This window comes from Mandrillus leucophaeus, unplaced genomic scaffold (genome assembly GCF_000951045.1).
Source record: "Mandrillus leucophaeus isolate KB7577 unplaced genomic scaffold, Mleu.le_1.0 Scaffold62, whole genome shotgun sequence".
In the NCBI taxonomy this organism is placed as follows: Eukaryota; Metazoa; Chordata; class Mammalia; order Primates; family Cercopithecidae; genus Mandrillus; species Mandrillus leucophaeus.
Genome location: NW_012106697.1, coordinates 4,124,870 through 4,145,832, shown reverse-complemented (window position 1 = coordinate 4,145,832; position 20,963 = coordinate 4,124,870). Strand labels below are relative to the sequence as shown.

Sequence of the window (20,963 nt, the reverse complement as noted above, 5' to 3'; positions counted from 1 at the left end):
GTGTTAGCCAGGATGGTCTCGATCTCCTGACCTCGTGATCTGCCCACCTCGGCCTCCCAAAGTGCTGGGATTACAGGCATGAACCACCGCTCCTGGCCTTTTTTTTTTTTTTTTTTTGAGACAGTCTCGCTCTCTCACCCAGGCTGGAGTGCAATGGTTCAATCCTGGCTCACTGCAACCTCTGCCTCCTGGGCTCAAGTGATTCTCCTGCCTCAGCCTCCTGAGTAACTGGGATTACAGGAGCATGCCACCACGCCCAGCTAATTTGTGTATTTTTAGCAGAAATGAGGTTTTGCCATGTTGGCCAGGCTGGTCTCAAACTCCTGACCTCAGGTGATCCACAAGCCTCAGCCTCCCAAAGTGCTGGGATTATAGGCGTGAGTCACTGCACCTGGCCTCCCAAAACATTATTAATGGAAACAGTTTTGTGAAGTTAAGAACTTTTAAAATCACACTTCTGAATATTTCCAATTAACAAACTGTTATAACCCAGGGCTGCTGTGTGCTACCAGCGGGGGTAAGTCAGGAGGTGTGTGAGACTGTCAATCATGATGCACAGCATTTAATACAGGGTTTTGGTAGCAAGGCTTTCTCAATTCAGGAACAATTCAGTGATTTACGTTATGACATAAATTCCTTAACTCACTGAGGAAGGTTTACAGGCGGGCCCCAGACCACTCTGAAGAGCACTGTTGTAACTCACTACAAGTATATGGTAGAAACTGAAGAACTAAAAGTATTTTACTATCAACAAACATAGTGGTGCTCCAATATTTATGGAGCTGAAGTAATATCATGAAACTGTTAAATGTTTTCCCTGTGGAACAGTTAAAGTGGGAACTACAGGGGTGGTGCCAGGGAAATCCCTTGTGAGTCTAAGCGTGGCGCAGCTGACATGACGTGCAAACTATCACAGAGCAAAAGCAACAGGCAAAGCATCTACGCCTTCATCAATAATAAATGAATATATCTCTGTGGTAATACTGTAGTATGATGGAATAATTCAGCAGTGCCTTTAAAATGCTGTTTTGACACCTACAAACAAATAAATAAAACTAAACATCAATATGGTAAATTCAGGAATGGGGAAAAGACAAGTTTATTTACTTCTCAATAAAATTACCTATTTCTCCATTCTTAAAAAGTTTCTGCTTTGGTTTCTAACATGGTAAATATTTATGCATATAACTCACATAAATAAGCTGTTTAGGGTTCTCAATGATCTTTCAAAGTGTAAAGGTGTCTTGAGACCAAAAAGTTTGAGAACTGCTGCCCTACAGTTGTCTTTTTATTTTCTGCCTTTGTCAGGTTTAGGTATGGGTGCTCTTCACGAACAAACCCAGGGAATTTTCCTTCTTGTTCTATGCTTTGCATATAATGTATAACATGAAAACAATAAATCATACCATGTAATTACATATACTAAACATATACTCTTTGAAGGTAATTTCATGAATTTCCTCCAGTTACTGGGTTTTTAGGTTAAAAAATTTTCCCTTAGTCAATTTTGATAATTTATAACTTTTCTGTGACAGCCATAACATTCAGATCTTCCACTCATTATTCTGAGTTGTATAAACATTCCCTTAAAACTAATATCTGCCAGGTGCGGTGGCTCACATCTATAATCTCAGCGCTTTGGGAGGCTGAGGGAGGTGGATCACGAGGTCAGGAGATCGAGACCATCCTGGCTAACACGGTGAAACCCCATCTCCACTAAAAATACAAAAAATTAGCTAGGTGTGGTAGTGGGCGCTTGTAGTCCCAGCTACTAGGGAGGCTGATGCAGGAGAATGGCATGAACCCGGGAGGCGGAGCTTCCAGTAAGCAGAGATTGCACCCACTGCACTCCAGCCTGGATGACAGAGTGACACTCCGTCTCACAAAAAAAACAAAAACAAAAACAAAAACAAAAACTACTGGCCGGGCGCGGTGGGTCACGCCTGTAATCCCAGCACTTTGGGAGGACGAGGCGGGTGGATCACAAGGTCAGGAGATTGAGACCCTCCTGGCTAACACAGTGAAACCCCGTCTCTACTAAAAATACAAAAAATTAGCCAGGCGTGGTGGCGGCGCCTATAGTCCCAGCTACTCAGGAGGCTGAGGCAGGAGAATGGTGTGAACCCAGGAGGCGGAGCTTGCAGTGAGCCCAGATGGCGCCACTGCACTCCAGCCTGGGCGACAGAGCGAGACTCTGTCTCAAAAAAAAAAAACAAGAAACAAAAAACTAGCATCTTCTGACTCCTTTCTCATTTTATTCTGTTTTAAAATTTCTGAAAATAACTAAGCCACACCAAGAGGATACACATGAATATCATGTATCTACTTCCCAGTCTAAGAAAGAAATTACAATGATACAATTGAATCTTCCTGCAGAGCTGCTTGTATCCCCCTACCCCAAAGGTAACCACTATCCTGAATTGGGTATTTATCATTCCTATGTATTTTATTCTTTTCCAAATTATGTATGTAGTCCTAAGAAATATATAGCATGTTTTTCAATGTCATATAAATGCAATTTATTCATATTTTCATCAGTAGCTTGCATGGTTCACTTTACCTTAAGATGGTGATGATGTAGCTCTGGTTCATTCATGTCATTGATATATAGTATTCTACTGTACGAATGTGCCACAATTTATTCTCTTTTCTATTGACGGGCATTTTTGTTTTGTTTTTGTTTTTTCCCCCCATTTTTTTCCTATTACAATCAATGCTGCTATGAACTTTTTTTTTAAAACAGGGTCTCACTGTTGCCCAGGCTAGAGTGCAGTGGCACAATCTCAGCTCACTGAAACCTCCATTTTTTGGGCTCAAGTCATCGTCCCAACCTCAGCCTCATGAGAAGCTGGGACTACAGGTGTGCATCAACAAGCCCGGCTAATTTTCGTATTTTTTGTAGAGACAGGGTTTCGCCATGTTGCCCAGGCTGGTCTCGAACTCCTGAGCTCCAGCGATCCTCCCACCTAGGTCTACAAAAGTGCTGGGATTACAGGTGTGAGCCACTGTGCCCAGCCCATGCACATTCTTATACATACACCCTTTGTGTACAGATTTAGTTTGGCTAAAATTTCAATAGCATAGAAGTCACAAATTGTGACAAGCACAAATTCAGGTTTAATTATCTTTTTCAGCTTTGTGTTCATATCCACGTGACTTCTGCTCTTCAGAATGACAGAAACTCTCAAATATTAAGTGACAAAGATGAAAAAGAAAGGTATCAGAATAACAAAGACATTGAAGAAAAGACAGGATTGACATAATTTTTACCTTTTCCAAGAGATAATATAATGCCCGGTTGCTACTCCACCTTCAACATTTCCAAGAGATGGGCATCGAAGACAAAAGCATTCACTGGCACTCTCTCCGGTCTGTAAGACAACTACAGGGAAGAGTCTTTTCACTCTTTATGCAATGGTTTCATCTACGAAAGGAGAGTTTCACATCCAAGTATAGAACAAAGGAAGACCATCTCACCCACTATATGTTATTTGTAGAGACTTAGAAAGTAGGGCTCAGAGATGTTAAATGACTTTTTCAAGGTCACAAAGTCCACTGTTTTTGCTAATGTATCAATATTCCATCACAATAAAATCCAATTAGGCAGCTGTGTATCTGCGAGAAAGTCCTAAGGAAACTAATAAATGCGAAAAGCTTTGAGACAGAATCAATATTTTATGGTGATTGTTTTTCTTTTTCCAGATTATTTCATGCCTCCAAAGTAAACACTTTGGGGTAGAGAAAAAGAAAATAGAAATTTTCAGTTACTCTTAAAGTACTCAAAATATCATTCCAGAAAATTGTGGCTTTCTCTGAGTAAATACATACAGGTTGACCATCCCTAATCTAAAAATCTGAAACCAAAATGCTTCAAAATCTGGAATGTTTTGAGTGCCAACATGACACACAAAGGTTATTCCAAAACGAAATGTATCCAGGTGTGGTGACTCACTCCTGTAATCTCACTTGGGGGGCCAAGGCAGGAGCACTGCTTGAGCTCCGGGAGTTTGAGACCAGCCTGGGCAACACAGGGAGCCCTCGTCCCTGTAAATAATTTTAAAAGTAGCCAGGCGTGGTGGTGTGCACCTGTGGTCCCAGCTACTTGGGAGGCTGAGGTGGGAGAATAGCTTGAGCCCAGGAGTCCAAGGCTACAGTGAGCCATGATCCTGGCACTGCACTCCAGCCCAGGTGACAGAGTGAGACCCTGGCTCCAAAATGAAAATAAATTTTTTTTAGAAAGAGGAAATGTTCTTTAAAGCATTTCAGATTTCAGATTTTTAGATTAGGGATGCTCACCCACTAAGTATAATGCAAATATTCCAAAATCTGAAAAATCCAAAATCTGAAACACTTTTGCTACCAAGAATTTCGGGTAAGAGATGCTCAGCCTGTATTACTAATAGCACTCATGCCACCTCAATATTGCCTCACATGGCTATTCACCTCTGTGCAAGAATGCTTTCCTCCTGCCAATTTTATAGTAAATTCCCTGATGACAAGATAAGCACACATTCAAACCAAGTCTTCTCCACCTTCCAGCTCTTTAGAGCCTGCAATGTCTCACCTCTAAACGCAAGCAGGCAATAGTACTCATTTAACGGCAATTTTAGCAATCTGTGAGTGAAACTCCGAAGTAATAACAACAACAAAGTTTCTAAACATTAGGTTATTTGTATGGTTTTCTAATGAAGAAGGTTGTGACAGATGAATGGAGTTCTGACTGTGGACAGATAACAGCAGTGAAAGGGAAAAAAGCTGGATCAACCTTTGCTTTAATTATTTTAAAATAATGTTAAAGACTTGGAAATGGTATTGTAGCCCAGGAAATAAAATACACATCAATTTGAGCCTCTAGAGATGGCCTTTTAAAAAACCTGGGCCATTCATATTAAACTCTACCAAAGTTCTCCTTAATTCTAAGAAGTTAAACAAAATGATCACAATGTTTATGAACAATTAACATTAGGGTCAATTTGTGAGAAAGAAGTGCTACACTGCTACTTTTGAAGACAGGGGAAGGAGCCACACGCCGAGGAGTGCAGGTGGCCTCTAGAAGCTGGAGAAGGCAAAGAAACAGATTTTCCCTGAGAGCCTCCAGAAGGAATGCAACCAGGCTGACACCTTGTTTTTCGGACTTCTAACCTGTAGAACTTTAATATAGTTGAATCTGTGTCATTTTAAGCCACTAACTTTGTGGTCATTTGTTAGAGCAGCAGTAAGAAACTAATATACTGGAAGTTCAAGCCAGAGATTTAGTAAACACTTATTAGCTAAGTACTATGATGCTGGCAATATAAAGATGAATAAGACACAGCTCAGGTTCTAAGGGAACACACAGTCTAGTAAGGGAGACATATGTACAAATAAGTAATTGCAATATAATGTAAGTGTTACAACGTAGGTATGTACAAAACACCATGGGAGTAAAGAAGGAAGAGTACTTAGCCCTGCTTGGGAGGAATAAGAAGTTCAAGTTTACATGAGCCCTGAAGAGCTCATGAATCTCTCAGATTCAAGCCAGAGTTCAACAGCTTGAAAATGATGAAGGTTTTAGACAAAAGTTCCAAATATATGTTCAAAAGTAGCTGGGGGCAATGTTTGACGAATGCCCTAAGTTTGTCTTGGTTGAAAACTGGGAGAGAACAAAGGGCAATAGACAGCCTCGGGTAGAGGCAGCTGGGAAGGTCAGCCAGAGCTTGACCAGGTGAGGTCCAGTGTGTCACAAACTCTAGTGGCAATATGAAAGGCAGGCTACAGAAGAGAACGACTGCCAAGGAAGAAAATGGTTAAGGACCTACTTCTATAGACGAGGTGAGAGGAATGGTGAGGATGGCACTGAGAATGGAGATGAAAAGCTGGATTCAAAAAATGTATGGATGTAGGTGTGAAGGATGGATGTGTGTGTGAAGGAGTGTAGTTTTTTCCTGCAGTTTCCAGCTTGGATCAAGTGTACGTACAACAACCCCTCCCACCGGACGAGGGAATGCAGGCAGCCTAAGGCGTGTGGCAGCTGAAGACTTGCAGACAAAGAACAAGAGAACCCACGTCAGGACACTGGAAATGACCGACGCTGGAAGCAAAGGCATCAGCAAGAATGAACAAAGAACCAGCTTCTGTTGAGCTGTTAGAAAATGAGCACTGAGTTAAGCTATTTCATATTTTCTCATATATATTACTTAGTTATTTCATATACATCATCCTCTTTGACTCTAAGAAGTGACGAAAGGAACCATCCAAGTTCACAAAAGAGCAAGTGGTAGGGCTGAGAACCGAATCCAGTTCAGTCTGACCCTGAAGCTCATTACTCCCAATTAGCACAATAAGGAAAAAGGGAAGGAGACAGAAAAACAAAGTAGGACAGAGACAATGATTTTCAAACACACAAGAGAAAACCAAGTTTCAAGGAGAGATGAAAAAAAACTCATGAAGACATTGTGAAAGCAAAAGATATTATTAGTACTTTTTGAAACCAGAAAGGTGTTGTCCTGGGTTTCAATCAGTCTTACGAATTATTTTACTTGGGTGACTCAGAAAATTCATCTTCTTCTTTTCTATATTTTCCAAAGTTTCTTCAATAAATACCTTTTCTCATTTCAAGTTATGAAAAACAGTAAACATTGAGAGTCAATGAGAAAAAAAATATTTTAAAAATTCAAAAATGAAAAAAGAATTCTTTTGGTGAAGTGCATTTTCAAAGTATAACTTCCTTAGAGTAGGAAAAAAATCTGACCTTTTAAAATCAGGTATACTCAAGCAAATGGTATTATAAATGACACTAATTCCACCCTAATTCCATATGCATCTGCTTTCACGAGTGCAGGTCTCAAGTTCCCTCACTTAGAAAAAGTTAATTAACTCTTCCATTGCAAGATTACACACACACACACACACACACACACACACGCACACAATTCTCCTGCTCTTTTAAGCGGGAATGAACCAGACTCACCATTGTCCACCTGAGACTCTAGCTGGTCCACTGTGGTCATGGATGGAGCAAGCTGGAGCTCACTGGACACAACAGTGAGAGCCCAGGGTGAGGCACTTAAGAGGTCCGTCATCAACAGAAAGGGGATGTCAGCATAAACCCTTTCCAGGTGCTCAAACTGTCACAAATGAAGATAAAAGGTCTGTCGGGAATTACATTAATCCATTTTATCATTTCAGTCCATTTCTATAACCTAAATGATTTCCAGTTTGCCTCACAGAAACATACCTTGGTAGAAACAAATTTAACCGCAACATCAAATGGAAAGACTGTTTCGATTGTTACAGTTTCATCCTGCAAGAAAATGTAAAGGGCACATTCAATGGGTTTTCTAAATCTTTTTGTATAAAGTTTTAAAAAACACAATCTATCACTGATCAATAATAATCCCAAATTATACATACTAAGAAGTAAAGGCCTTTCTTTTAGATAACATTTGTAAACATTTGTGTCGAAAGAACTGAGTACTATTTTTTTTTTTTGTTTTGAGACAGGGTCTCACTCTGGCAACCAGGATGGAATACAGTGGCACCATCACAGATCACTGCAGCCTCGAACACGTGGGCTCAAGTGATCCTCCTGAGTAGCTGGGACTACAGGCGCACACCACCATGCCCGGCTACCATATTTTATTTGTTTAGAGATGGGGTCTTGCTATGTTGCTCAGACTAGTCTTGAACTCCTGACCTCAAGGGATCCTCTTGCCTCAGAACCCCAAAGTGCTGGTATTAAAGGAGTGAACCACAGCACCCGGTTAAAGTGTTTTCTTACACATTATTTATCTCTGGATCTAATGAAGTAGGCAGGGCAGGCATCGTCACCATTTTACAGAGGAGGAATCAGATGTTCCAAAAAGCTAGTGTCTTCCTTTTGTCTAAGTTCTTACTACACCTCAACTCAAAATGACTAATAAGAAAATAATAATGTAATGTGACAGACACTGCTATCATCACTATACATGTATTATATAATGTTCATAATCACACAAGGAAACAAGTGCTATTATGATTACCACTTTAAGATGAGGTCACACAGCCGGAAGGCAAGTGCTATTATGATTGCCACTTTAAGATGAGGTCACATAGCCGGAAGGCAAGTGCTATTATGATTGCCACTTTAAGATGAGGTCACATAGCCGGGAGGTAACAAAGGCACAGAAGCAGAACTGAAACTGGTCATGGAGCCTACACTCTTAACCAACATGCTACATCTCCTTTCTAAAAGAGTCTGTTAGAAAAACAATGAGGGATGGGCATGGTGGCTCACACCTGTAACCCCAGCACTTTGGGAGGCTGAGGTGGGCACATTGCTTGAGATCAGGAGTTTGAGACCAGCCTGAGTAACATGGCACAACCCTGTCTCTACCAAAAATATAAAAAATTTGCTGAGTGTGGTGGTGCACACCCATAGTACCAGTTACTCAGGAGGCTGAGATGGGAGGATGGCTTGAACCCAGGAGGTGGAGTTTGCAGTGAGCCAAGATCGTGCCACTACACTCCAAGCTGGGCAACACAGTGAGACCCCATGTCAAAATTTAAAAAAAAGAAAAAAGAAAATAAAATGGGGTTATTTCATCTTTCAAATCAAATAACACAACCTCCTGGTAAGAAACCTTTAAAAAAGGTCATACGGGTTAAAAGCTCAGGCTGTAATGCCAGACAGAGCCGAATTCTAATCCTGGCTCAATACATACTTACTAGCTCTGAGACCTCGAACCTAATGATGTGACCTTGGGAAAGTTATACAGGTTATCTGAAATGCTTGGGGCCAGAAGTGTCTCCGATTTTCTGGATTCTGGAGTATTTGGATTGCACTCACTGGCTGAGCATTCCAAATCCAAAACGCTCCCGGGGGCATTTCCTTTGAGTGTCATGCTGGCTCTCGGAAAGTTTCCGATTTTGGAAAATCTGAAAATCCAGAAAGTTTTGGATTTTGAGTTTTCGGATTTGGGATGCTCAACTCATGCAGTCTCTTTCAGTTCCAGTTTCATAATCCTCAGGGTTGTTAGAAAAACCAGATGAGACAATAGATATAATGTGCTGAGACTGGCACCCTTATCTCCTGAGTTACCACATAGGAGTCTATGTATTATACCAGGCTATGAGAAATTTTCAACAGTACATTACATGCCTTCTTCTCTCCCACTTGGAAAATACTAACAATTTTGAGATGGTTTTCTTTCCTAAAGACTTGTAAATAGCCCACAGCCCAGACCCTGTGCAGTAACAAAACTACAAATCCCCACATTGCTAGGCCTTCTGCTCTGCTGGGTTGAGGACCCAATTCCTAAAAGAAAACTAAGACAACATTACTGTCAGGACCAAGAAGATACTAAGTATCATAATGTTCTATTAACAAAAGAGAACATAAATATTATATACAGCACAGTTAAATCTATTTAGAAACATGGCCTGTTCAAAATCTCTAGAAATAGAAAAGAGACCAAAAAGAAATACAAAGAGGTAGCAGTTGCCTTCGAGTTGTGAACTGTAACTGTGATCGTTCGTATTTTCACTTTTATGTGCATTTACCAAAACAATTTTTACCAGTATTTTTTGGTAAAAATAACAGAAAATTTTTTTTCAAAGGGAGACCTCCTTTTCTCCAGAACCTTCTATATATAAGTCAACTTACAGATTTTATCTCATGTGTGATTTGCCTGAGATCTCAAATCTGTTGATCCTCTATATGAAAAGTCATATAGGCCAGGCACAGTGGCTCACGCCTGTAATCCCAGCCCTTTGGGAGGCCAAGGTGGGCAGATCAGCTGAGGTTGCGAGTTCAAGACCAGCCTGACCAACAGGGAGAAACCCCGTCTCTACTAAAAATCCAAAAAATTAGCTGGGCGTGGTGCTGCATGCCTGTAATCCCAGCTACTCGGGAGGCTGAGGCAGGACAATTACTTGAACCCAGGTGGTGGAAGTCGCAGTGAGCCAAGATCGTGCCATTGCACTCCAGCCTGGGCAACAAGGGCAAAACTCCGTCTCAAAAAAAAAAAAAAAAAAAAAAGCCATATAAGCCAATTTTCTGTTTAATGTTTGAGCAGTGAATGCCAGCCTCAACAAAACTCAATATAAGTGATTTTTTAAAAAGTTTAAAATTTATAACAGACTATAAGCAGCCAAGCTGCTTATTTCATAGGTACACTAAAATAACACAGAATGGAACTACTCCACATATGACGCTTCATAAAGTAGTTATAAAAAAAATACCTTGTGGCACTTGCAAACAATTTCTTTTTCTTCAGCAGTTGTATTGATCAGATAAGAAACATATACAAGAAACATTCTCGAACCCACTGTTCCACAGCGAACATACAACATTTTTTCCAGCTGTAACAAAATAAATGTTGTAATTTAATATTTAATTTTACAGATATTTCCTCTTGATATATATTCTAGGATAGTGTTCCCACCTTCTAGAGCTTATCTATACCAACTGGCTAAATTCCTTATCACTTTTACAGAACGTTACAATGTAACTGACCAAAGCCGCCATTGTAGAAGAGCTCTCTGATTACACTCTGGCCAGAGCATAAGGGTGGGATCATTACTGCTGCATCTTTTCGAGATTATTACTCGCAACTTCCAAAACAGTTTTGTATCTAGTTTGGAAGCAGAAGTTGACTGAGAAGTTACTGCACTAAAGTTACAAACAATGGTTATTTTATTAGCCAACTAATTCATGTTAAGCATGTTTTCTAAATTCCCTTGCAGAAAAACTGCTTAAGACATTTTACATACTTAAATGTGTAAAATGTGTATGAAATGTTCATTAGTTAAATCACTTTTTCAGTTCGAGAATATGCTGTTAAAATGCTCTGAACTGTTAAAAACTCACTCTATATTTAAAACTACAAACTAATCGATTTCCTCTTCAATCCCAGTTGACCAAGTTTACCTGTTCCCCTGGATGTAAGTCTCCAACAGGAATGTCAGTGAGTAAAGCTGGGTAGGATTCATCGCACAGTTCTGTTCCATGAAGAGTCACGTGAGTTTTCTGAGTTAAATTGGCATCCTGTCCTAAAAGAGTTAATATTGGTTCTTCAAAACAAAGAATTCAAACATTATCCCAATAATCAATACTGTGTGAAGAGCACTATGCCATATCTTCTTTTAAACAAGAGTCCTAGAGTTGACATCACTGATGCTTATTTAATGTTGGATTAATACTGATCAAACTTACAAAAAGGGATGCGTACCTGGTTTTAAGCCAGCGGTGAGCTTCACATCTCTGATTTGGGTCTTTTCATGGGATTGAACAGTCACCACCAAACAATACATTTCATTAGTCAGAGCAGGGGGCTCGTGTTGCAGATGTACAGAAATGTTTGGAACTCTGGAAATGATCCTTTGAAAAGAAACCTTAACTAAGTAACTGATTAAAAAAAAAAAAGCAAATAAACTATTTAAATAAAGTATTTAAAAGAAGTAAGAGGCTGGGTGTGGAGGCTCAGGCCTGTAATCCCAGCAGTTTGGGAGGCTGAGGCAGGAGGATCGTCTGAACCCAGGAGTTTGAAACAAGCCTGGGCAGCATAAGACGACCCTGATCTCCAGAAAAAATACAAAAATTAGTCAGGCATGGTGGCACCTGGCTGTAGTCCCAACTACTGGGGAAGGCAAGGGTGGCACCTGAGGTGGGAGGATCGTTTGAGCTCAGGTGGTCAAGGCTATAGTGAGTCATGATCACACCACTGCACTCCAGCCTGGGCAAGAGAGAGACTCTGTTTCCAAAAAAAAAAAAAAATAGCTAAAGAAATAAGAGGGTGACCTTTAATACCAGCTTAGCAAAGCAGACTCACATCGTGCTTGCTTGAATTATAATGCTGTCCCAGTGAACTTCATTGTCAGGTAGCTTAGGTCGCCTTTTGAAAGACCGAGCTGCCTGTAAGGCTTCTTGGGAGGAAGCAGCATCTCCTCCTCCTCCCTGCCAATTTAAAACCACACATCTTCCCGTCTCATTGCCCAGAGCAAGATCCACTGAAGTAATCTAAAAAAAAAAAGGTGTCAGAAATGCCATCTCGTATGTGCTTGTCACCATCCCCTCTCACCAAAATTACATCGTCGACTGCTAGACCATGGAGTTCATCTAGAGACCCCCAGTGTGACAGAAGTCAGAACACCTGCTATTAAGGTCTTACTCGGGCTGGGACAGAGGCTAACTGTGCTCTGGGTTCCAACTTTAAACAGGTTTCACCTTTAAAACAGAGACAATAACCTGACTTTCTATTGAGAGGCTGACTGTACAGTAGTGTTATGATTTTAGCATCTGGCATAGTCCCTGATGTAGCGGATGCTCAATTAGGGGTTGCTGAATGAAATAAATATTGTGATGGCTACGGATACATTATAACCTAATTTCTGATTCCACAAATATTTTTCCTGAAAATATTTATAGTATTAGCAATAAAATGCTTTATTAATTGAATACATGTTCTATTCAACTAAAACCATTAACCAAAGGACCCAAAATAGGCTTGCTCATTATAATTTGCGTCTGGTAAGTTTCCTTAGGCATGAAAAAATCAAATATGCAATTAGGGCATTTAGTCAAAATCATGAAGGTTTTTTTTTTTTTAACGAATAAGCAAACAATTCTGGATACTGGTGAATAATAAAATCAACATGTTCATAGAAACTGTTATGGGAACATTGGTAGTACAACTTTATAAACCATTTATCTTAGCAATGGTACCAAGTTTAGATTAGCTAACTAACCATTCCCATTCAAGTCATGAAAAACAAGCACTTAATGAGTGCTTACTGTGTGCTAATCACTATTCCAAGCAAGTTACATTAACTAGTTGATTTAATCCTCATGAAATCCTAAGAGATTAGTACTCTTAAGATCTCCATTTTACAGATGAATACACTGAGAAGACACAAAGAAGCTAAGTAACTGCCCAGGGCCACAAGCTAGTAAGCTAGAGAGCTGCAATTTAAACCCATACAGTTTGGCTCCAGAGTTTATGCTCAATAAAGATATTACCTAGATCCTATATTTCTAAAAGGCATTTCAATTATCTATACTATATCAATCTTTAAAATATATATGCTCATTTTTCTTTAGGAATATGTACTCGGTAATGTTTAAACATCAAAAGATATTCAGTCTGAATAACATAAAAAATGTATTTGCTATATTACATAATATACATTGTTTAAAACTCCTTAACTGATTATGTAGTCATTAAAAAACAAGATTGGTTTACGTACTAACAAGAAGTAATATCTAATATACACTATCAAGTGATAAAAGCCAGCTGTAGTTTATTACATGTATTCTCAATTCTTTAATTGAAAAAAAATTTATACCACAAATAGTTCACGGAAAAATGTCTGGAAGGAAACCTCCCAAACTATTATGAATGGTTGCCTTTAGGAAGCCCAGGTAGAAGATTTTCATTTTTCACTTAATAAGCTTTTGTATTATTTAAAATATTCTGATATAAACATGCTTTTATTATTAAAAATATTTTTACACAAATTTCATAACTAACCTCAATTTTCTTTCCCACATCTTCAGTTTTCGCAACAAACTTAAATAACAGTTTTCTTGTTTTACCAGGAACTAGGCACATCTTTCCTTGAGTCGGATTTTCTAAAACTTCGTTTGCTTTGGATGCTTCTTCTATTACACAGAACTGGTTGTATTCCTGAAAGAGGTGAAGAGAGGTCATCAGATGTCAGATGTCTGCCAACACTAAATGCCAAGTGCTTTGGAGCTCATTTGGTTTTAACTCCACAAACACTGAAGCATTATGAAGGGTTACTAATAAAAGGAAGTATTTTTATGCCAAATAGAGGCACTTATCCACTCACTACTGCCATAATAAAACAATTCACTACACATGAACTGCTTTTTGAAAATATTTAGATACCTCTCTCCCAGAGAAACAGTTTGTTCTTTGTTGTGCTGGACACTACTGCTTATCACCTCCTTTTCTTGAAGAGTCTTTTTTTACTTGGCTTCTGTGATGCTATAATCTTTAGGGTTTCTCGTACCGCTTAGTTACTTCCTGTTTTTCCCACCTGGAGTGCAGTGGCACGATCTCGGCTCACTGCAGCCTCAACCTTTTGGACCCAAGGGATAGTCCCACCTCAGTCTCCAAAGTAGGTGGGACCATCGGCATGTACCATCACACTCGATTAATTTTTCTATTTTTTGTAGAGATGGGGTCTCACTATGTTGCCAAGGCTGGTTTCAAACTTCCTGGGCTCAAGTGATCCTCCTGCCTCAGCCTCCAAAAGTGTTGGGATTACAGGCGTGAGCCACCAAGCCCAGCCCCATTCCTTTGCTTTCTTTCAGGTCTTCATTTCTCTCTACGTTCACTTCATTGGAAAATGTATTTGTTTCCACATACACCACACCATTGTTGCTAGTATCTCTCACATACAGTTGTCCTATTCTGTCTTATTTCCTTAATTACAAGCTTATATCCACAACTGTCTAGAGGACATGTCCACTACCACCTGAAACTCAGCATGTCCCAAAGTGAAAGTGCATCTGCCTTCCCAGAAGAGAACAATCCTCACAGATGAGTAAAGGAAGACACCTTTCATGTTTCCATCTATGGAATCACCATTCTCACCTGTTCAATAAATATCAAGACCTTTCAAAGAGCCATCTTCAATCCCAGCATATAAATTACCTTCATAGAAACTCTTACACAGTTCAAGTTTTATACTTTCCCACTAATTTTCATTTCTATTCCATGCTTGTAAAACCTACTCTACTTTTTGTCTTATGGTTTATATTGTGAATTTCTTTTCTTTTAAGACAGAATCTCACTCCATCACCCAGGCTAGAAATGCAATGGCACAATTTCAGCTCACTACAACCTCCGACTTCCAGGTTCAAGCAATTCTCATGCCTCAGCCTCCCAAGTAGCTGAGACTACAGGCACCCACCAACAAGTCCAGCTAATTTTTATACTTTTAGTAGAGATGGAGGTTCACCATGTTGGCCAGGCTGGTCTCGAACTCCTGACCCCCAGTGATCCGCCCACCTTGGCCTCCCAAAGTGCTGGGATTATAGGCGTAAGCCACTGCGCCTGGCCTGTATTTTGAATTTCAAATAAGATATATTCAGAATATAATCTAAACTTTAAAACTAATTGCTTTACATTCCATTTTAGAGTTTTTATTAGTTTTTAATTGTAGTAGTTTATGTTTTTTGTTAAAAAAAAAAAAAAGGAAAGAAAAGAAATGAAATAGTAGGCTATTAAGGGAAAAGTAAAATAAGAGTCCCCATACTTCACTTGAGCCCAGGAGTTTGAGGCTGAGATGAGCTATGATCACATCACTGCACTCCAGCTTGTGCAACAGAGTATCTTTTTTTTTAAAAAAAAAAAGAGTCCTTGTTTTGACCCTCTAATTTCATAATGAACAAAACAAACGAACACACACAAAAAAAACCCTGCCCTTCTTCCCTCGCGGAGCTTAGATTCTAGTGAGGAAAACAGGTAATTTACCAAATAATCACACAGACAACGGTGAAACCAGTGTGATTAGTACCACTAAGGCTATGAGAGCCTGGCTAAGTGACTCAGTCATGTAAGTCAGGGGAGGCCTCCTTGAAGAAGTGATGCTTTTAAGTGAGAAAAGGCAAGGAGGAATAAACTAGTCAGAGAGGAGGGCAAACCAGTTCAGAGGAAAGGGCATGTATAAGAGCTTCTGTCCTTCATTCATGCTATCCCCACTTTTCAGCCACTATATGTACTCGGCAATGCAGATTTATCTATTTTTAAATGCCTCTTGTATCCCTAAATCTCCATTCCCAACACCAGCATCTTAATTCCAACACTTGTACTTTTGTACGTGGATTAATATAAAGAGCCTCTATTTGGCTTCCATGATATTGTTTCTATTTTGCTACTAAAGTTTCTTAAAACTTTAAGAATAAATTTCATGCTCTTGCTTTAAAATTCTGAAACTGGGCCAGGCATGATGGCTCACGCTTATAATCCCACCACTCTGGGAGGCTGAAGTGGGTGGGCTCCTTGAGCCCAGGAGTTCGAGACCAGCCTGGGCAAAAGAGCAACATCCCATCTCTATTAAAAAAAAAATACAAAAATTAGCTGCACATGGTGGTCCCAGCTCCTCAGAGGAGGCTGGGGTGGGAGGATCACTTGAGCCTGGGAGAGTAAGGCTGCAGTAAGTCAAGATGGAGCCACTGCACTCTGCCTGGGAGATAGAGTGCGGCCTGGTCTCAAAAACAAAAAACAAAAAACAAAAAACAAAAAAAAAAACCATACACACACACACACACAACAAAATAAAATTCTCAAACTGATTAGAGGAAAACCCTGGGTAAGGGTCTGAAGTTGAAGAAAACATACTGATCTTCAGGTGACCCAGCTTCATCTAATCATTTATATTACAGAGATATTTCTCATTTCTTATGAATCAAATTCTAATAAAACAGATAACATCATTTCTTTATCACCATCCAATAAAACACAGATAAAAGAACGAATAAATCTTGAGGGACATCTGTTTGCTAGCCTATCCCCGCTTAACTCTTCAAGGCTCCTTTAAGCCACCTGGCCTTACTTCCCACTACCCAGCATTATAAACCCTCTCATCTAGTGAGGCTTCACTTTCCCAGAAACACAGATTGTGCACTTCTGTTTCCATGCAGCGTTTTCTCATTTCCAAACATGTTCTCCCCTCCCATCTTTTGGACCTATTGTAATTTCATCTTCATTCTTGGAACTCCCTCCATTTTCTCTGGCATGCCCACTATAGCTGTACTTCTTTCCAGCCTACACACGTAGTTTAGTCTTCATTACCTACTTGGACAATCTTTGATTCTGTCCTGGCCCTTGTCCCCAAAATGCCTACATTTTAATGAGGTCAACATATGCTATACTCAGATTCAGCATGTTAAGAATATCTAACTCTCAATAAATGCTTGTTGGTGAAAGATTCACTATACTTTCTGGGTAATCAAAAGATGATTATCTACTAAGTGAGTTTATAACACAGTTGTAATGAAGTACTTGACAATATACTATATAATGCTTCAAATATATTCAAATGCAGGAAATATGATATGATCCCAATTCTGCAAGAAAAAAAGTTGCTTATATATTCGTGCCCAGAAAATATCTAGGTTATTCAAGAAGTTAACATAGAGGGTGTGTGGGAGAATGGAGTGGAAAGAAGACACACATTTACTTTTCACATTATATCCATCTATTCCATTTCAATTTTTTAAATGTCAAACATAAATTAGTTTCATAACCATAAACTAGTAACATTAACTAATAATGCTGAAGTAGAATATAAACCAAATTATTTTTTAAATTTTATTCTTTCTGAACATACCTTATTTGGAATTCAAGTATACATTATAAAAAAATAGGAGGCCAGATGTGGTGCCTCACACCTGTAATCCTAACACTTTGGGAGGCTGAAGTCAGTGGATCACTGGAGCCCAGGAGTTTGAGACCAGCCTGGGCAACATGGCAAAACCCTGTCTCTACAAAAAATACAAAAATTAGCCAGACATGGGGCAGGTCCCTGTAGTTCAGTCACTTAGAGGGCTGAGGTGGGAGGATCTCTTGAGTCCAAAAGGTTGAGGCTATAGTGAGCTTTGATTATACCAATGCACTCTAGCCTGGGCAACAGAGCGAGACCCCATTTCAAAAAAGACAAAATTAAAAAGTATATATATATACACTGTGTGGGTACATATATATACACACAAACACAGAGAATTCTTAGACTTCATAAACATAGAATGAAAACAAAAACTGGAGTAAGCAAAATGTAAACTTGAATTGCTAGAAGTTTAGAAATATATATGTGTGTGTGTGTGTGCGTGTATATATATATATATATATAAAAAATTATTTTTTTTGAGACGGAGTCTCGCTCTGTAGCCCAGGTTGGAGTGCAGTGGCACGATCTCAGCTCACTGCAACCTCCGCCTCCCGAGTTCAAGTGATTCTCCTGCCTCAGCCGCTTGAGTAGCTGGGACTAGAGGCACGTGCCACCACGCCCAGGAAATTTTTTTGTATTTTTAGTAGAGATGGCCAGGATGGTCTCGTTGGCCAGGATGGTCTTGATCTCTTGACCTTGTGATCTGCCCACCTCGGCCTCCCAAAGTGCTGGGATTACAGGCATGAGCCACCATGCCCGGTCCTAGAAATATATTTTTAAATAGACCTTACCAAAGTTCATTTGTTACTATGAAACCATTAAGACATAAAATTCACTAAGCTCATTTTATTTAGTTTAACACAAGCTACAATAAGATAAATGTGGTAAAAACACAGGAAAGGGCACCATTACCTGGTTATTAAAGCTGACACAGAGCTTGGAAAACCTAATGGGATGTGGACAATCAGCCTTCAGATAAATATCAAACTCAACGGGAACATCAACATGAAAACTTGGGGCATGAAACTTGGCTTTGCATTGTACTAGAAATAAAACACAAGCACTGCGTTATGCACAAGCAGACACCCATGAGGCACAACATCCTGTCAACCAAATTCATTCTTCAGAAAGATGCATCTGCACTGACCATTCTTCCTGACTTCTGCACTTAAGGCACTTCAAGAGACAAATGAGCTCTTTTTATTATAAAAATAAAATTTAGGCTGAGCGCAGTGGCTCATGCCTGTAATCCCAGCACTTTGGGAGGCTAAGGCAGGCGGATCTCTTGAGGTCAGGAGTTTGGGAGCAGCCTGGCCAACATGGTGAAACCTTGTCTCTACTAAAAATACAAAAATTAGCCGGGCGTGGTAGTGTACACCTATAATCCCAACTACTAGGGAGGCTGAGGCAGGAGAATCACTTGAACCCAGGAGGTGGAGGTTGCAGTAAACCAAGGTCACACCACTGCCCTCCAGCCTGGGCGACAGAGCGAGACTCTAGTTCAAAAAGAATAATAAATAGGCCAGGTGTGGTGGCTCATGCCTGTAATCCCAGCACTTTGGGAGGCTCAGGCGGGCAGATCACCCAAGGTCAGAAGTTCAAGACCAGCCTGGCCAACACGGTGAAACCCCAACTCTGCTAAAAATACAAAAATTAGCTGGGCACGGTAGTGCATGCCTGTAAGTTATCCCAGCTAGTCAGGAGGCTGAGGCAGGAGAATCGCTTGAACCTGGGAGGCAGAGGTTGCAGTGAGCTGACATCATGTCACTGCACTCCAGCCTGGGCAGCAGAGTGAGACCCTGTCTCAAAAAAGAAAAATAAAATAAACACATAAATAATATAAAATAAAATTTAAATAAATATAGCTTCAAAACCATCTTTAATTTTAAAAATACAGCTACTCTTGAAATGTAGATGACAAGATTTTAAACGAAAAAGAAAATAATTTATTATTTCAAAATACCTACCTAGACAGTAAAGCAAAACCTTTTCAATAAGTATCAAGTGTTTCCAATAACACCTGAACTACAAATGAGCAAAGTATATCTTAAAACATAAATCAAGTATTTAAGATCCTAACTATAAGTCACTGAGGGGATACACACACAAAAATCAGTTTATCTGTAACATGCTTATACTTTGAAAATTCTTTCTTGACTTTTATGTTTATTATTCTGCATCTATTCATTTTGTAGAAAAAGACAATTTCTCTGACATCACACTGTATGTGTTAGCTACCTACCAAATGGCACAAAGTCCTGTACTCCTATTGTGAAAATATTGCTGCCAGCCAGAGAAATTCGGTCTGCCCACAGCTTCTGAGCAGTTTTCCCAGCGAAGATGTCACAGTCGGGCTCTGGATCAGGACTTTCATTCTGCATCAACACAGAGTTAACATTCATTCAACTAGTTGAAAAAAAACCACGGCTTGCATTAGTTGATATAGATATAGGTATACATATTCCTAATACCACACTATATAAACAATTCCAACCTACCATTAAAACATTTATGAGGTTCTTTTCTATCCGAGACTTTTGGTCATCTTTCAGAGTTGAAGCTAGTATGAAGGATGAAGGAAAAACATTGTAAGTACTTATAATTTAAGTCTACTACCCCCATTTATTGTTTTAAAAACTTTATATAACAATAAATACCTCTTTAAGATGACCAAGCACAGTGATTTGCACATAGTAAAAGTATACTAATTCTCTGGAACCGAATTATTCTTAAAATTTTAAAAAGCTTAAAGGTGCTAAATAATTTTATATATCAAGAATTTTACTCAAAAAACATGAGGTTACCTCTGCCAAGGAGTTCTAGGGAGTAAGTAATGTAATCCTTTAATTGGGCCATGAGGTAGGAGCACTTGAGAGCTGTAGTTAATATAGACGTGAGCAGAGTCCACCACCCTTCACTCCGATAATCACACATCACATAATCCAGCAACCTCAAAGAAGACAAAACGTAATACTGAACCGGCTTCACAAGAAAGGGTTTGAAGAGTTCATGGAGAAAAAAGTACTTTCCTCATTTTACGTAAGTTTAGAAAAATCTTAGTGAGATGGTTGAACAGCTATTCCCATATTTAGCTAAACGTGAGATTTCTTAAAGTGCTGAAAAAGATTGTGCCATTAACGGCACTTGAAAGCACATTACAAAATGGAGTTTAACAGCAATAGAAATAAACGTGAAAATACGAACTCCTTCCACACCGATTTCTATTTCAATTTCACTTCAGATAATCCAAATACTTGTAAAAGTAAATCATGAACAAGACTCACTTCAAAGCTTTGGTATAATCCTTTGCGTAATAATATTCCTCTCCCATCTGAACCACTATAAAGGAAAGAAGATTTATGTATGTAATTTAAAGTCATTCAAAGTTGCATGCAATGGTGACGTTTGTGGATACATACTTAGGTGACTTTTCATTCGCGGGCACTTATACTTCTTGAACTGTGCAACAGCATTGCTCAGCAGAGTTATGATGATTTCCTAGTAGAAAAAGTAGAGTGCAAAACATTTCAATACAAATATATTTTTTTAACAGTGTAAAAAATAGTTTATATTGGACACAAAACTTA

At 39.3% G+C, this 20,963-nt stretch overlaps 1 protein-coding gene across 2 annotated transcripts in view; it reads right to left on the bottom strand.

Moving 5' to 3' along the window:
• Positions 1-20,963, bottom strand: part of TRAPPC11 (trafficking protein particle complex 11) — a 53,911-nt gene that overhangs the window by 9,158 nt on the left and 23,790 nt on the right. For both annotated transcript variants that reach the window (XM_012000150.1, XM_012000151.1), the window contains exons 13-26: positions 20,796-20,874; positions 20,661-20,715; positions 20,181-20,326; positions 19,875-19,936; positions 19,619-19,751; positions 18,289-18,419; positions 13,488-13,643; positions 11,790-11,977; positions 11,190-11,338; positions 10,889-11,010; positions 10,201-10,320; positions 7,217-7,282; positions 6,950-7,106; positions 3,271-3,382 (exon numbers count right to left, since the gene is read on the bottom strand). In XM_012000150.1, coding sequence (XP_011855540.1) covers positions 3,271-3,382; positions 6,950-7,106; positions 7,217-7,282; positions 10,201-10,320; positions 10,889-11,010; positions 11,190-11,338; positions 11,790-11,977; positions 13,488-13,643; positions 18,289-18,419; positions 19,619-19,751; positions 19,875-19,936; positions 20,181-20,326; positions 20,661-20,715; positions 20,796-20,874 — 1,676 coding nt within the window. The remainder of the gene's footprint in view (positions 1-3,270; positions 3,383-6,949; positions 7,107-7,216; positions 7,283-10,200; positions 10,321-10,888; positions 11,011-11,189; positions 11,339-11,789; positions 11,978-13,487; positions 13,644-18,288; positions 18,420-19,618; positions 19,752-19,874; positions 19,937-20,180; positions 20,327-20,660; positions 20,716-20,795; positions 20,875-20,963) is intronic.